Below are 18,279 nucleotides of genomic sequence, written 5' to 3' on the forward strand. Positions count from 1 at the left end.
GGCAACTAAGTTGTTTTCCTTTTTGTCTTGGATTTGAGGACACACCTGGTAGTACTTAGTGTTTACTTCCATTTTGGTGCTATATGATAACTCCTGGAGATGCTTGGAAGATCATGCACTGTGGGGCAATTTTCATGTGTCACCTGCATGTAAACAATGGAATCCAGCTTCTTACTATTATATCTCATTAGTTAATAACTATGGTTCTTTTAAAATAAAACTACTTTAACAAAAGACTAAATAACATATAAAGAAAATTGGTTGAGTGGAGATAGCTAAAGAACACACACCACTGTCTTAATTTCCAAATAATAATGTCTTTTAACAAATATTGTAACTCAAGAAGAGTTTGTAATTTTCTTTCTTCTTCTTTCTTTCTCCTTTTTCTTCTTTCTCCTTTTTCTTTCTTTCTTTCTTTCTTTCTTTCTTTCTTTCTTTCTTTCTTTCTTTCTTTCTTTCTTTCTTTCTTTCTTTCTTTCTTTCTTTCTTTCTTTCTTTCTTTCTTTCTTTCTTCTTTCTTTCTTTCTTTCCTTCCTTCCTTCCTTCCTTCCTTCCTTCCTTCCTTCCTTCCTTTCTTTCTTTCTTTCTTTCTTTCTTCTTTCTTTCTTTCTTTCTTCCTTCCTCTTTCTTTCTTTCTTTCTTTCTTTCTTCTTCCTTCCTTCTTCTTCCTTCCTTCCTTCCTTCCTTCCTTCCTTCCTTCCTTCCTTCCTTCCTTCCTTCCTTCCTTCCTTCCTTCCTTCCTTCCTTCCTTCCTTCCTTCCTTCCTTCCTTCCTTCCTTCCTTCCTTCCTTTCCTCCTTTCCTGCCTTTCCTTCCTTCCCTGCCTTTCCTTCCTTCCCTGCCTTTTCTTCCTTCCCTTCCTTTCCTTCCTTCCCTTCCCTCCCTTCCTTCCCTTCCCTCCCTTCCTTCCCTTCCCTCCCTTCCCTCCCTTCCCTCCCTTCCTTCCCTCCCTTCCCTTCCTTCCCTCCCTTCCCTTCCTTCCCTCCCTTCCCTCCCTTCCCTCCCTTCCCTCCCTTCCTTCCCTCCCTCCCTTCCCTTCCCTTCCCTCCCTCCCTTCCCTTCCTTCCCTCCCTCCCTTCCCTTCCCTTCCCTCCCTCCCTTCCCTTCCCTCCCTCCCTCCCTTCCCTTCCCTCCCTCCCTCCCTTCCCTTCCCTCCCTCCCTTCCCTTCCCTTCCCTCCCTCCCTTCCCTTCCCTCCTCCCTCCCTTTCCCTCCCTTTCCCTCCCCCCTTTTTCCCTCCCCCCCTTTTCCCTCCCCCTTTTTCCCTCCCCCTTTTTCCCTCCCCCCTTTTTTCCTCCCCCCTTTTTCCCCCTCCCTTTTTCCCCCCTCCCTTTTCCCCCCTCCCTTTTTCCCCCCTCCCTTTTTCCCCCCCTCCCTTTTTCCCCCCTCCCTTTTTCCCCCCTCCCTTTTTCCCCCCTCCCTTTTTTCCCCCTCCCTTTTCCCCCCTCCCTTCCCCCCCTCCTTCCCCCCTTCCTTTCCCCCCTCCCTTTCCCCCCCTCCCTTTCCCCCCCTCCCTTTCCCCCTCCTCCCTTCCCCCTCCTCCCTTTCCCCCTCCTCCCTTTCCCCCTCCTCCCTTTCCCTCCCTTTCCCTCCCTTTCCCTCCCTTTCCCTCCCTTTTCCTCCCTTTTCCTCCCTTCCCTTCCTTCCCTCCCTCCCTTCCTTCCTTCCTTCCTTCCTTCCTTCCTTCCTTCCTTCCTTCCTTCCTTCCTTCCTTCCTTCCTTCCTTCCTTCCTTCCTTCCTTCTTTCTTTCTCTCTTTTCTTTCTTCTTTTTTCTTTCTTTTCTTTTACTTTCTTTTCTTTCTTTCTTCCTTCTGTCATTCTTTCTTTTCTTTCCTCCCTCCCTTTTCTCCCTCCCTTTCCTCCCTCCTTTTCTCCCCCTTCCGTCCCCTCCCTTTCCTCCCTCCCTTCCCTCCCTTCCCTCCCTTCCTTCCCTTCCTCCCTTCCTTCCTTCCCTCCCTTCCTTCCCTCCCTTCTCTCCCTTCCTGTCCTCCCTTTCTTCCCTCCCTTCCCTCCCTTCCTGTCCTCTCTTCCTTCCCTTCCTTCCCTCCCTCCCTCCCCTCTCTTCCCTCCCTCCCTCCCCTCTCTTCCTTCCCTTCCTCCCCTCCCTCCCTCCCCTCTCTTCCTTACCTTCCTTCCCTCTCTTCCTTCCTTTCCCTCCCTCTCCTTCCTTTCTCCCTCTCCTTCCTTTCCTCCCTTCCCTCCCTCCCCTCCCTCCCCTCCCTCTCATTCTTTCTCTCCCTCCCCTCCCTCCCTTTCTTCTCCTTCCTTTCCTCTCTCCCCTACCTCCCCTCCCTCTCCTCCCCTCTCCTTTCCTTCCCTCCCCTCCCCTCTCCTTCCCTCCCCTTCTCTCCCCTTTCCTTCCCTCCCCTTCTCTCCCCTCTCCCCTCCCCTTCTCTCCCCTCTCCCCTCCCCTTCACCCTCTCCCCTCCCCTTCACCCTCTCCTCTCCCCTCCCCTTCCCCTCTCCTCCCCTTCCCCCTCTCCCCTTCCCCCTCCCCTCCCTCTCCTTCTTTCCCTCCCTCCCCTCCCTCCCTTTCCTCTCCTTCCTTTCCTCTCTCCCCTCCCTCTACTCCCCTCTCCTCTCCTCCCCTCCTCTCCCCTCTCCTTCCCTTCCCTCCCCTCTCCTTCTCTCCCCTTCTCTCCCCTCTCCCCTCCCCTTCTCTCCCCTCTCCCCTCCCCTTCCCCCCTCTCCTCCCCTTCCCCCTCTCCCTTTCCCCTCTCCTCCCCTTCCCCTCTCCCCTTCCCCTCTCCTCACCTTCCCCCTCTCCCCTTCCCCCTCTCCTCCCCTTTCTCTCCCCTTGCCCTCCCCTCTCCTCCCTTTCCCCTCTTCTCCCCTTTACTCCCCTCCCCTTCCCCCTCCTCCCCTTCCCCCTCTCTCCCTTCCCCCCTCCTAAAATATTGCAGAAAATATGGAAATGTCATAATTATTTATCATCTTGAAACAAAATTTTCAGCAAATATGAATCATTCCCTTCCCTATACATGCTATTCTGTATACCATATATTGATGAAAACAACTGGCATTTGTCCTTGTCCTTCTGACTTACTTTACTTAATACAGGCTCCTCCAGCTTCATTCAAATTGCAGAAAACTACATGATTTTTTTTTCATTCCTCCTGGCTGGATAATATACCCAAGCCATAAAGCATTGTTTTCTTTTATAATATGCACACCAGTGTCCATTGTAGCACTTAGTACAACAGCCTAGATATGGAAAAAAATTCACTCATTATTTGAGAGAGGAGCTGAATTTTAATTTTTTATTTTAATGCCAATATGGTTTTTTTTTGGGGGGGGCATGCACAGGGGTTACTCCTGGCTATATGCTCAGAAATAGCTCCTGGCTTGGGGGACCATATGGTATGCTGGGGATTGAACCGAGTTCCATTCTGGATCAGCTGCGTGAAGAAAGGCAAATGCCCTACAGCTGCGCTATTACTCTGGCCCCACCAGTATGTTTTTTATGTAAGTTTTTTTTAGCAGAATAGATTAAAGTTTAAAACGGAAAATGATGAAATATTATTGCTATAGATTAATATTCAAGCTCACTCAGTGGCTTTTCTTAATTGTTCTTAAATATACACCATCTATTTTACCTGTGTGTGTATGAATGTATGTATACATAGACATCATCTGCCCTTGAGATGGTCTGAGTCTAGTGATTGGAACTTGTGAGGGAGAATTCAAAATTTAAGTACTCTATGAGGAATGAAAGATGACTCATCATTGAGTTTCAGATGCATCTCTCCTAAACTGCTCTGAAGGAAAATAGAAAGTAGACAGGAAGGCAGATGTAAGGAATTAAGAAGAGATGGTATGGAACAAATAGAGCCTATGAAGGATGGGCGAGTTGACATCATTGTGGTGGAGAGATATGTATGTATTGGACAAGGAAGGTTAGAAATGAGACAAGATGAAATAACAGAGGAAGAAACAGGTATAAGTGAGACTTTGACCTGAAGGATAATGATAATTCTTTTATTCACATTAAAGCATAAACCCATTAGTTTTCTAATTTGCTGCGGTTCTTATTAGGAAGGGAGTAATATAAAAAAAGTACATGCATGGATTGAAATAAAGTCAGGGGAAGAGGTGAAGGCTTACACCAGGACCATAATTCCTGTGGTTTATGTGGCCTACTCGGGAGGAAGGATGGAAGGCTGGAGATGAACTGGAGTAAGTCTACTGAGTACCTCTGTGCTTTAGGCTTATTTGTCTGATCTCTAAAAAATTGAAGAAATGAAAGCACCTTTCTCATAAAATAATTATGAGGAACAAATACACTCAAATCTGTTCAGACTTTTTTATAGAGTAATAGCTTAACAAACATGACTTGATAATTTGTTTTTTTATTCTAGTGAGAATTCCAGGTATATCACCAGCGACTGGGCAATTACAGAATATTTGTAACTTATCTTCAGTCATATTTTAGAGGAAAGTCATATCTACTGGTGCTCAGTAATTCTGACCTGCACACAAGGGTCATTCCTGGCAGGTTTGGGGGACCAGATGGGATGCTGGGGATTGAATTTATGTTAGTCACATGCAAGGCAAATGCCCTACCTTCTGTACTATTTCTTTGCCTCCATTCCTTCATACTTTTGACTTTAAAAGCAATTGTTTTTTAGTCACTGTGATTTAAAATTTTACAATACTTTATCTGTGATCGGCATTTACACAACTTTCCAGCACCACACCCTTCATCAGTGTTTTCTCCACCCACCATTGTCTGAGTTTTGACTTCTTATACCGTTTTAATTATGCTATGCAAAACTGTTTAAAAATGTTCCTTTTGTTAAATCTTGAAAGAAACTCTTCTTTAGTTTTCTTTTTCTATGAGAACATGATTTAGAGATAACAATAAAGTGATGAAATTGGGGGAAGATGTTATAATTTGAAATGTGAGGGACAAAGGAATTGAAATTATTTTTTTCTACAAAAAAGCTAAAGCAAAGAAATAGCTGTCATTGAGTCAGTGCTTTGTTTTTTGAATTCATTATTATCATTAAATCTCAAAATAATTGGTGGTAGTTAAGATACCTAGTGAAAAGAAAAAGAAAACAGGATAACAAAGAAGGGTTGAAATAGAAGTTTCCAGGGTCATTCAGCAGAAGCAATCCTATAGTTCTATCTGAGGCCAAGATCCCAGACCTGGTATTTTCAAAGCTTATTTAAGGATTGCAATGTTTAGAAGTGGTTAATAGCAAAAAAAATTTTTAAATTTGACACAGAAGATGAATGGATTGAAATTCTACAAGTTTTCTTTTCATAATAAAGTCTTGACCTTTTTCTTACTGTCCTTTTTTGTGGGGGTTAGATTTTTCTTTTTAAGTCTAGGTATTCTGTTAAACATCCAATGAGGCATCTCATTTTATTGATCTAATTCCTTTATTATTCCTGGTATCACTTACATGAATACCTGGTAGACATGCATAAATTAAAATTATAGGTATTTTGGGATATATTTTACAAAAATGTGAGGTCATGATCTGACTCTTATCTCTACATTTTGTCAGTGATAGTTTGTAATTTATGAAAATTCATCCCAGACATTATTTATAGTCTTTAAACATTTTTTATGTTCAAGTATAATTAGGATGATATAAAATGTAATCTTTCTGGTATAAAGTTTATATAATTTAATAAACACATACAATGGTATAACCATTATAAAAATTAAGCTCATCATTAAGATCATCATTTTGTCTTAGTGTAGTGTAATGTTTAATTTTCTTTTACTGATTGTTGTACTGTGATTTACAATACTGTTAAAGATGTTTTCTCATGTTTATGTTCCCATTACATTGAGTTCAGAGATAACACCAATGACTTAAATCTAAGATTGTATAGTATCATCTATAAAATTATACTCTTGAGATTTGAAATCCTATTTCTGAAATCAGCCTTGCCCTGAGTCTTGGCAAATAACCTTTTGAATGAGACTTATTAAGTCCCAAGAGTAGACTTTCAAAGTTATCCATCACTTAGTGGCTACCAAAGGGCAGAATCAGAACTAGACCTTGACTGGGGCATAGCCTTCCTTGTAACTTTTTAATATTCATTGGAGCTTGCTTGCTCTGCCAGCCGTTTAGAATATGTGTTCTTTTGAGCTGCTAAGTGATGCTATCTCCTATACATTTGCCATGAGCATATCCACTGACGTTAAAATCTAAAGGCAGTTATTTTGTTAACTCTCAGATTAGATCTTTAATTAAGCTTTCATCCCCACTAGCACTGACAACAGTGTCAAGCATGAAAACCCTAGGGGAAACCAAATTCATTCCATAGGTTCATCTCCCTCAGTACTTTGTAAGAACTAAAAAAAAAAAAAAAGCTCTTAAAGGGAATCTCATAAGGGCACATTGACTATCTGATCATAACCTTAAAAAGCTTCATCTAATTTTATTTCAAAGTCTACAACATGTATTAAGTCATTAGAACTTGTGTGCCTATGGGTTTTAGATCAAGGGCTTGTTTTCAATCAATTGGGTTTGAGTTTTATTTTAGATCTATAGTGTCATACATATGAAAGGCCTTCTGGCTATCTCTAAAGCTTAATAGTAAATAAGTAAAATGTAATTTTCTTTGTCTGATTGAAAGTTTAATATATTGGACAGATACCAAAGCAAAAGAAAACATTCAATGTACAACAATAAAACTTATATTTCTATGACTTTACATTTGTTTTTGCAGGAACATTTCTTTATTTCAGAGCATATCAGTCTTCTAGAGTGGCCAGACTTGGAAGTCTTCTTCTGATAAAATCAGTTTCTGCCTCTTCCCCATGCCAGGTAATCAACAATTGGAATTTACACAGACCATTCTGTGGTCCTAGGGTTTATCATGCTTATAAGTCCCTTGTTTATTTTATTGCAGTTTTCATAATGACATGAGACACTGACGTGAGCTATTTTTTGGGGGGGATGGGACACACCAAGTGACACACAGGCTATGCACCTAGAAATTGCCCCCGGCTTGGGGACCATATGGTATGCCAGGGGATTGAATGTCAGTCTGTCATAGGCTAGGGGGTGCAAGTCAAATGCCCTACCACCTGTGCCACCACTCTGGCTCCTGATATGAGCTATTTTAACACAAAATATCATGCTGTTTCAAGATGATTTTACAACATGTAATGTATACCATTAGTTTTGTTTCTTGGGGGACCTATTTAAAATATCCTACTATTTCATATTCTTTCGAACTTGCTATTTCAATTATTTAAAACTCTGAATATACATTTCCAGAAATGCTTGTTATTTTCATCAACAATGTTAACTGAGTAAAATAAAACCTATTAAATGAACAAAAGTTTTTGTTGAAGGAAAGATGAAAAGACTATTAAAGAAAGAACTATGTAAAAAAAAAAAGAAAGAACTATGCATGCAATTTTAGATTTTGTTTAGTTTCTATATGTACCATTCTTCATTAATTGCTTCTTTGAACTTGTTTGTAGTTTATAAGTATCTAAGTGAACAACCTATTTAAATACTGATTTTTATCATTTTTATTAGTTTTTCTTTTATAAAATACTACATCTTTAACACTTTATCCAGATACTCATTGGGGATGAAGTACAGAGAACAAGGCATATGATTCTATGTCTGTAACACAATTGTGAGGAAATTTGGTGTCAGATCAACTTGGTTCGAAATCAGTTCTGCCACAGTTAAACATTCTTAGAAATTTAGTGTCTACACCAACAGAATGAGTTGGCAGACTCCCCACGTGTTTAAACTGGAACCCAATAATAAACATGGCAAAATGTTTGGCATAGAATTTATCACTTAAAAATAACTGACGCCCTCTCTCACCACCATCTATAAAACTAATACCTATGGCCAAAGAGAGCTCAATGGGAAAAACTATTCACATTACATACAGGAGACCTAGGTTCACGGTTTGATCTCTTGTGGGACACCTTGTTTTTCCCCAAGTCTTCATGAGTAATTACAAACCTACCTTTAGGACAGTGCCAGGAATCACTCCCAAGTATCACTAGATATTTCTATTTGGCTTACCTTTTCTCCCATTGTTTGAGAGTGCTCTTGGGTCTTGGAGTTCTAGTATTTAAGTTTGTTTCTTTATCAGAAAATAATTACAGTATCAATACTTCCACATATAAAACTGATTCCTTTGTAAATATAGACTTAGCGAAGCTCTACATGTTCTCAGAAATGATCAACATGTTCTTAGAGATGATCCACATGTTTCTTTAGTCATTCATTTGAGATCATTTGGTGCTAATTTATGGTAGATTTCAGTTGAGGAAAGATTTCTCTATTGCTCCCTAAACTGGAGCTGGCTGTGGAAGTTATTTGGTTGAGAGCTCATTTAGAATATTGTAGATGCTTGTAGATGCTTGATTGTTTATGTCATAGGATCAAATCCTCAACATTCCAAGGTCTTAGATACTGACTTAATTGTCTTCCTTATTTTGAGGAAGAGCATTTCAGAAAGTATTATCAACTAACCACTAAAGGAGGCATTTCATTTTTTCTTTTTTATTCAACTTTGCTTTGATGTTAGTAAAGTCTGAGTTCAAGGGAGGGATATTTAAATTACTTTATAATGATTTCCATTTTAGGCAGTAGTTTTAATTTTAGAGAAAGTTATTTATTCTCTCCCAAAGGAATATTATGGAATATATGCCTGGCTTTTATTTTTTTTCTTGCTAAACTTATGTGAATATATGATATTTTGCTTTCAGAAAAGCTAAAAATAATTGAGTAAATTAGATTCTTACTCTCCCAAGTAGTCAGAGAACTCAGTGATGTTATTAATTGAAACTTGTCATTAATGGTTGTATTTGTGGAACATCAAGTGGAATGGCATCCTCAAAGTGTAAAATGGGGACTTTACCCCAAACTGAGAAGAAAATGAGAGAGACCATATTGGGCACTTTCAAGTTTTCATTTTATGAAACAATATTAACAATATTAAAACATTAATATTTTAATAGAACATTATTAATTTGTTATTGGTTTATAATACAATAACATTGTAGAAATACAATGGAAATTATGTTTTTTTGTTTTCATTTGTTCATCCCCTGTGCCCTTTCATCACTCACATCCATCCCTTACATGTATATTACAACTTACTAAAACTTACATATTTTAATAGTAAGTTAAGTGATAAATATGAAATGTGTTAATATGTCTAACAACTTTACTAGGATATCTCCATATGTAAAAAAACATGATGAAAATTTTATATTAGAAAATATTATATTACAATGCCAATTAAATAATTCATTCAGACAATCATTATTAATAGACACTCAATCTAATATCTGATTTACTATGAAAACATAGTTCACAGTGTCAGATTATTCCAGAATTTTTTAATAGTTGCTACAGAAAATATACTTGTATACTTTAACATTATTTTCCTAAGAAAAAGACCAATCTGTGGCAAGACAATGGGACAAAGGCAATGTGTGAACTGTATATGTTCAATATCATATAAAGTCTTGTATTAGCAATGTTTGCCTTGAATCTAATCAAGTTTGAAGGCACAAATTAAGATCTAGAGAAGATACTATTAGTCCTAGAATACACATAGGAAATTTTAAGAAAGTTTATTTTCTCAGACTTTCTTTTTTTTAATTTATTTTTTTCTTTATTTAAACATCTCGATTACAAATATGATTGTGATTAGGTTTCAGTCATGTAAAGAACACCCCCCCTCTTTACTAGTGCATGATTCCCACCACCAATGTCCCAAATCTCCCTCCATCCCACACCACCCCCACCTATACTTCAGACAGGCTTTCCAGTTCCCTCATTCATTCACATGATTATGGTAGTTCTCAGTGTAGTAATTTCTATAACTGCACTCACCACTCTTTGTGGTGAGCTTCATGAAGTGAGCTGGAAGTTCCAGCCCTCCTCTCATTGTCTCTGAGGATTGTTGCAAAAATGACTTTATTATTCTTAAAACCCATAGATGAGTGAGACTATTTTCTCTCTCTCTCTCTCTCTCTCTCTCTCTCTCTCTCTCTCTCTCTCTCTCTCTCTCTCTCTCTCTCTCTCTCTCTCTCTATCTCTCTCTCTCTCTCTCTCTCTCTCTCTCTTCCCCCCCCCGACTTATTTCACTCAGCATGATAGACTCCATGTACATCCATGTAAAGGAAAATTTCATGACTTCATCTCTCCTGACGGCTGCATAATAATCCATTGTGTATATGTACCACGTTTCTTTAGCCATTCATCTGTTGAAGGGTATCTTGGTGGTTTCCAGAGTCTGGCTTTTGCAAATAGTGCTACAATAAAAATAGGTGTGAGGAAGGGGTTTTTGTATTGTATTCTTGTGTTACTAGGGTATATCCCTAGGAGTGGAATAGCTGGGTCGAATGGGAGCTCAATTTCCAGTTTTTGGAGGAATCTCCATATCGCTCTCTAGGAAGGTTGAACTAGTCGGCATTCCCACCAGCAGTGGATAAGAGTTCCTGTCTCACCGTATCCCCGCCAACACTGATTGTTCTCATTCTTTGTGATGTGTGCCAATCTCTGTGGTGTGAGATGGTACCTCATAGTTGTTTTAATTTGCATCTCCCTGATGATTAGTGATGTGGAGCATTTTTTCATTTGCCTTTTGGCCATTTGTATTTCTTCTTTATCAAAGTGTGTGCCCATTTTTCCCCCCATATTTTTGTTGGGATTTGATGGTTTTTTTTTCTTGTAGAATTCTGTCAGTGCCCTGTATATTTTGGATATTAGCCCTTTATCTGATGGGTATTGGGTGAATAGTCAAAGGGTGGTTCTTGTATCCTGGGAAATATTTCCTTCGAGGTGCAGAAGCTTCTCAGCTTAATATATTCCCATCTGTTAATCTCTGCTTTCACTTGCTTGGAGAGTGCAGTTTCCTCCTTGAATATGCCTTTAGACTCAATGTCATGGAGTGTTATACCTACGTGTTGTTCTATATACCTTATGATTTCAGGTCTGATATCAAGGTCTTTAATCCATGTGGATTGTACCTTCAAACATGATGTTAGCTGGGAGTCTAAGTTTGCTTTTTTGCAAGTGGCTAGCCAGTTGTGCCAACACCACTTGTTGAAGAGGCTTTCTTTGATCCATTTATAATTTCTTGCTCCTTTATCAAAGATTAGATGATTGTATGTCTGGGGAGAATTCTCTGAGTACTCAAGTCTATTCCATTGATCTGAGGGTCTGTCTTTATTCCAATACCATGCTGTTTTGATAACTATTGCTTTGTAATACAGTTTAAAGTTGGGGAAAGTAATGCCTCCCATATTCTTTTTCCCAATAATTTCTTTGGCTATTCGAGGGTGTTTATTGTTCCAAATGAATTTCAAAAGTGCCTGATCCACTTCTTTGAAGAAAGTCATGGGTATCTTTAGAGGGATCGCATTAAATCTATACAATGCTTTGGGGAGTATTGCCATTTTAATGATGTTAATCCTGCCAATCCACGAGCAGGGTATGTGTTTCCATTTCTGTGTGTCCTCTCTTATTTTTTGGAGCAAAGATTTATATTTTTCTTTGTATAGGTCCTTCACATCTTTATTTAACCTGACTCCAAGATATTTGAGTTCGTGTGACACTAATGTGAATGGGGTTGTTTTCTTAATGTCCATTTCTTCCCTACTATTATTGGTGTATAGAAAGGCCACTGATTTTTGTGTGTTAATTTTGTAGCCTGCCATCTTGCTATATGAGTCCTTTGTTTCTAGAAGATTTTTTGGTAGAGTCTTTAGGGTTTTCTAAGTAGAGTATCATGTCATCTGCAAACAGAACTTGACTTCTTCCTTTCCTATCTGTATTCCCTTGATATCTTATTCTTGGCTAATCGCTATAGCAAGTACTTCCAGTGCTATGTTGAATAGGACTGCTGAGAGAGAACAGCCTTGTCTTATGCCAGAATTTAGAATGAAGGCTTTTAATTTTTCTTCTTTGAGGACAATATTTGCCATTGGCTTGTGGTAGATGGTCTTAAATATTGAGAAAGTTTTCTTTCATTCCCTCTCATCTTGCTGAGAGTTTTGATCAAGAATGGGTATTGGACCTTATCAAATGCTTTTTCTGAATCTATTTATTGATATGATCATGCGATTTTTATTTTTCTTGTTGTTGATAGATTTATGGATGTTAAACCATCCTTGCATTCCTGGGATAAAACCTATTTGATCCCAGTGGATGATCTTCTTAATGAGGCATTAAATCCTATTTGCCAGGATTTTGTTGAGGATCTTTGCATCTGTATTTATCAGTGATATTTGTCTGTAATTTTCTTTTTTGGTAGCATCTCTGTCTGGTTTAGGTATCAGGGTGATGATGTTGGCTTCATAAAAGCTATTTGGAAGTGTTCCTGTTTTTTCGATTTCATGAAAGAGTCTTGCCAGGATTGGTAGTAGTTCCTCTTGGAAAGTTTGAAAGAATTCATTAGTGAATCCATCTGGGCCTGGGCTTTTGTTTTTTGGCAGACATTTGATTACTGTTTTAATTTCATCAATAGTGATGGGGGTGTTTAGATATGCTACATCCTCTTCATTCAACCGTGGAAGATTATGAGTCCAAGAATTTATCCATTTCTTCCAAATTCTCATTTTTAGTGGCATAGAGTTTCTCAAAGTAGTTTCTGATTACCCTTTGAATCTCTGCCATATCAGTAGTGATGTCTCCTTTTTCATTCCTAATACGAGTTATCAAGTTTCTCTCTCTCTCTCTTTCTTTGTTAGGTTTGCCAGTGGTCTATCAATCTTGTTTATTTTTTCAAAGTGCCAACTTCTGCTTTTGTTGATCTTTCGGATTGTTATTTGGGTTTCCACTTCATTGATTTCTGCTCTCAGCTTTGTTATTTCCTTCTGTTTCCCTATTTTTGGGTCCTTTAGTTGAGCACTTTCTAATTCTATGAGCTACATTAAAAAGCTATTCAGGTAGGCCCCTTCTTCCTTCCTGATGTGTGCTTGCAAAGCTATACATTTTCCTCTCAGTACTGCTTTTGTTGTGTCCCATAAGTTTTGATAGTTTGTGTCTTTATTATCATTTGTTTCCAGGAAAGTTTTGATTTCCTCTTTGATTTAATCTCAGACCCACTTGTTATTTAGTATGAGGTTGTTTAACTTCCAGGTGTTAAAGTTTTTCTTCTGTGTCCCTTTGGAATTCACATATAATTTCAGAGCTTGTGGTCAGCGAAGGTAGCCTGCAAATTTTCTATCCTCTTGATATTATGGAAGTATGTTTTATGTGCCAGCATGTAGTCTATTCTGGAGAATGTCCGATGTACATTGGAGAAAAATGTGTATCTATGTTCTGGGAATGGAGTGTCTGTATATCTACTAGGCCTCTTTCTTCCATTTCTCTTTTCAGGTCTAGTATATTCTTTTTGTGTTTCAATCTGGTTGACCTGTCCAGTGTTGAAAAAACCGTGTTGAGCTCCCCAACAATTTTTGTGATGTTATTGATATTATTTTTCAGAATTTTCAACAATTGTATTAAATATTTTGCTGGCCCCTCATTCGGTACATATATGTTTAGGAGAGTGATTTCTTCCTGCTGTACATACCCCTTGATTAATACAAATGGCCATCCTTGTCCCTTACATGTTCCTGAGTAAAAGTTTGCATCATCTGATATTAACATGGCCACTCCAGCTTTTTTATGGGTGTTGTTTGTTTGGATAATTTTCCTCCAGTCTTTTATTTTGAGTCTATGTTTGTTCTCACTATTCATGTGTGTTTCTTTTAGGCAGCAGAAAGTTGGATTGAGTTTTTTGATCTGTTTAGCCACTCTGTGTCTCTTAACTGGTGCATTTTGTCCATTGACATTGAAAGAAAGAATTGTTCTGGAATTTAATGCCATCTTTATATCGAAATTTGGTGTGTCTTTTGATCAGTCTTGTCTTAAAGTAGGTCTTTCAGTTTTTCTCTTAAGAATGGTTTTGAGTCTGTAAAGTTTCTGAGCTGTTTTTTGTCTGTGAAACCATGTATGCTTTCGTGAAACCTGAAAGTGAGTTTTGCTGGGTACAGTATTCTATGTGAAGCATTTATTTCATTGAGTTTCATCACTATGTCCCACCACTGCTTTCTGGCCTTGAATGTTTCTGGTGACAGGTCTTCTGTAAATCTCAAGGATGTTCCCTTGAATGTAATTTCTGTTTTTGATCTTGCTGCTTTCAGAATTCTGTCTCTATCTGTGGGATTTGTCATTGTGACTAGAATGTGTCTTGGTGTATTTTTTCTGGGGTCTCTTTTGGTTGGTACTCTTCGGGCATGCAGGATTTGATCGCATATATTCTTTACCTCTGGGAGTTTCTCTTTAATGATGTACTTGACAGTTGATTTTTCCTGGAAAATTTTTTCCTGGGTCTCTGGGACTCCAATGATTCTTAAGTTGTTTATGTTGAGCTTATCATAGAGTTCTGTTTTCATCTGTTCACATTCTTTGACTAATTTTTCAATTGTCTGTTCATTTGCTTTAAGGTTTTTTTCCAATCTCTCCCACTGTGTGGAGTTGTTATTTATCTCATCTTCCACAGCACCAAGTCTATTCTCAGCTTCTGTTACTCTCTTGGAGATCTCATCTATTTTGCCATTCAATTCGGCTACTGGGTTTTTCAGGCCTGTTATTTGACCTGTTATTTTAGTTTGGATTTTTGTGATTTCTGTCTTCATATTTTCTTGGTTCTTATTAGTGTTCTGTTCAACTTGATCCATGGTTTCTTTGAGTTCTTTGAGCATTTTCCATATTTCTTGTCTAAACTCCTTATTTGAGAGATTGATTAGTTGGTTGGTCGTTTTCTGGTCATCAAAATTGTCATCTTCATTTTCTATGTCTGATGCTGGCCTGCATTGTTTCCCCATTATCACACTTGTATTGTGGGTTTTTCTACGTGTTGTGTTGGTATTCATTGGCTAAATGATGTATATGGACAAGCTCCTCTGGCTCCACTCTTTCTGGGTGCGTTGAATTGCCTCCAAGGAAGGTAAGACTTGCCTCCATTGATGATGCATCACACAGAATCAAATCTTAGGCATGAGCACGCAGCAGAGAAGACAGTCCGGGGAGAAATGCTGGGCTTCAGTGATCCAGCACAGTTAGTAGTGTCATTTTTTTCTTCTTGTTTCAGTGGCGTTTTTTTCCTTAGAAAGAGTGCAGGGCTGTGTAGCAAAGTGGAGTGGCTGTACACTTCTGGAGCCTCTGGGAGAGCGAATTTTCTGGGCCCTTTTTGGCTGACTCCCAAGAGGTTCAGGAGACAGGATAGGAGACAAACACACACAGGCAGCACTCACAGTTTCTCACAGTCGGGTACCACTGGGCAGGTGTAGAATTTTCCCAGCCTGACGTCACAAACAGGGGACCTACCTTCTGTGATGTACTGCTTATAGCCAGTTTTCACATTTGGAAGCAGTTCTTTGGCGTTCCAGCTCATGAATGAGCCTCTGGGAGAGCTAATTTTTTGGGCCCTTTTCAGCCCACTCCCAAGAGGTTCAGGAGACAGGAGAGTAGACAAACACACACAAGCAGCACTCACAGTTTCTCAAAGTCAGGAACCACTGGGCAGGCGTAGCAAAACATTAATATTGTTTATCTCTGCATGATATTCTTTCTCTCTACATAATTATGCTAAGCTAATGTCATAAGATATTTTTTGAAAGAAAATTTTTAAGGAGCCTGAGACTCACTTTTTGAGATTATGGTATATGACGATATCCAGCAGTGCTCAGGGGTTACTTCTTGTTCATGTCTCTTCTGGTACTTCTCAGCTCCCATATATGGTGCTGGGGATTGAACCTGGACCAATTTCATGAAAAGCAAGCACGTTAGCCCCTGTGTTGTCTCTTTGGCTGCTGAAGAGGAACTTTTATAGTCCATTAAAAAAAACATGTTCAGGATTATTTTTCCAAAATAATATTTACGTATGGATAGCCGACGCACAGCAAACATGCTCCATGGTTCCTGCAGGTTTCAAGATGTGGTTTTGATTAAAATACTTTTAAGGCATCTCCGTCCCTTCTGTATCCTTATAATTTTTCTTAAAATGGTTATGAGAGAGGGTATAAAGAACACATGTGGGCCAGAAGGAATTATTTCTGGTTAGTGCTGAAAAAAAAATTACTGTTTCATAAAAACGTTTTTTGGATTAAAAATCTGTGGCTTAGTTATTGATAGTTGAGTTTTAGGCATACAATATTTCAACACCAAAGTCAACTCCAATTATCAGTGCTCCCATATTTCACTGTTATCCCCCTACTCCTGCATGCCAATTTGACAGGAACATACAAAGCTTGGTGGTTGCAGCTTAGATCTGACATTTTCAGTTCTATAGAGCCTGTGCTTTGGATTTATAGCTTGTACCACTCTTCTATATCACCATTATAATAGAAACCCTGACCCCTGTTTCCCCAGTACTTTTCTTTTTCATTTTCTTTCTTCTTGCCTTGATTTCTTTTCCTCTCTGTCCTCCTCTCTAGGCTCCGGGATCAAGGCTGATTGATCTTAGCATCTTCTCTTTACTACATTATGTGAAATATTACTATTGCTTGCAGTTAACCTGGAAATATCAAACACAAAGGGTATTTACATAGATTTATATTTTTTGATTTCTTATATTTGAGTTACTGGACAAAGATAACATATTCCCCTGTTAGGATTTCACAATTAAATAAGATATCGATTATATAAAGCTTCTCTTTTTTAAAACTTTGTGCTTGTTCATTTTTATAAATGTACAAAGTATTTTGACTTTATTTAAATGCTTCTATTTAAAAATTAATAACATGTTAGTAAAGAGCTCATTTGGATAACATTTATAAAATGTGGATGGAGGGATCAGAGAAAATAAAACAAAAGATGAGTTAGTTCCCAAAATCAAGTTTATTTGGCTACATATGGAAATCTTAGAATTTCAGCAGTGAATGCACAGAGAAACATGAGTCATCATGTGTTTGAAGTCAAAGAAATCAAAAGAAAAAATAGAGTTCTTTAAAGATTTCTCTCTTGAGTGTTCATAGTGACACCAATGCACATGTTCTCTTTGATCCAGAACACACATACTGCCTTTTTTGCTCTGTGCTGGGAATACACCAGGGACAGCCGAATCACAAGCTCACCCTAGCAGAATAGTGGAACAAGGGACACAGGGCATTTCAGTGTGGCGTGCTGCAAAAGCATGAATGCAGCATCAACAACCCACTTAGAATAGAAAAAAAATGCATGATTTTAATGTAATAACAGTCAATATAGTGGTTATTAGGGATGCATGTATGAGACAGAGAGAAGAGAGAAACAGAGAGGAGTCACGAACCAGCAATTTCACCAAAGTTGAACTCATTCCCTATTAAATGTCAAATTTATTAAACAAACAATTAATTACAACATGTTTTAGATGTTTATCATTAAAATAAATATGTGAGGGAAGGAATGTTAGTGTTTTGGGTGAGGATACATGCATATCTTGGCAGTGGCAGGCTTGAGTTTGATGGTCTCCTGAACCCCACAAGGAGTGATCTCTAGACACAGAGCCAGAAAGAAGTCCTGAGAACTGCCGCATTTGGCCCTCAAAACAAATAAATAAGTAAATATTTCTACTACCTGAAACTAAAACTGAGAAGTATAAACATATTTATTGATATAAAATTTGACAATATAATTAAAAGAAAAATTAATTATCTTCATTATTTTATCTCACTGATTTGCAAGTAAATAAATTACTTTGTTGAAAACTCTTTAACTGTGAAGACCTGGCTTCCCAGAGGCTGCTGCCTACAGCCTGAAGTCTTCAGTACTTGCTATGTTCAATGTTCATTGAATTCCTGGATAGATGGACCGACTGCGTGGATGTTGCACAAGAAATAGACAGAGTCGTGGAGAAGGTGCATAGGGGCCAAGGGGGTTGAGTAGCTTCTTAGATGGAACTGAATAAGCTGAGCTAAATTGAGCTGCTCTACCATCATTTTTTTGTGTGTGTGTGTGGTTTTTGGGTCACACCTGGCAGTGCTCAAGGGTTATTCCTGGCTCCATGCTCAGAAATTGCTGCTGGCAGGCACAGGGGACCATATGGGATGCTGGGATTCGAACCGATGACCTTCTGCATGAAAGGCAAATGCCTTACCTCCATGCTATCTCTCTGGCCCCTCTACGTCACTTTTATTAGCCAGAGTTAATTGAATAAAAGTAAATCACCTGAGGGACAGAACTGAAGTAATTTAAAGGTACTTATGTTAAGGAACCCTAGATGGGTGGGTTTTTACAACCCAAAAAGTGTGTGAGGAGGAAAAGTAAATCAATGAGTTTTCTTTTCTATTTTTTTT

The 18,279-nt window shown here is 38.7% G+C and overlaps 1 protein-coding gene across 1 annotated transcript in view; it reads left to right on the forward strand.

Moving 5' to 3' along the window:
* The window catches only part of MALRD1 (MAM and LDL receptor class A domain containing 1), a 516,995-nt gene that overhangs the window by 79,071 nt on the left and 419,645 nt on the right, over positions 1 to 18,279 (forward strand). The window contains exon 13 of the mRNA XM_049777533.1: positions 6,693 to 6,790. Within this exon, the coding sequence (XP_049633490.1) occupies positions 6,693 to 6,790 (98 nt within the window). The remainder of the gene's footprint in view (positions 1 to 6,692; positions 6,791 to 18,279) is intronic.

This window comes from Suncus etruscus, chromosome 7, assembly GCF_024139225.1.
Source record: "Suncus etruscus isolate mSunEtr1 chromosome 7, mSunEtr1.pri.cur, whole genome shotgun sequence".
NCBI classification, from domain to species: Eukaryota; Metazoa; Chordata; class Mammalia; order Eulipotyphla; family Soricidae; genus Suncus; species Suncus etruscus.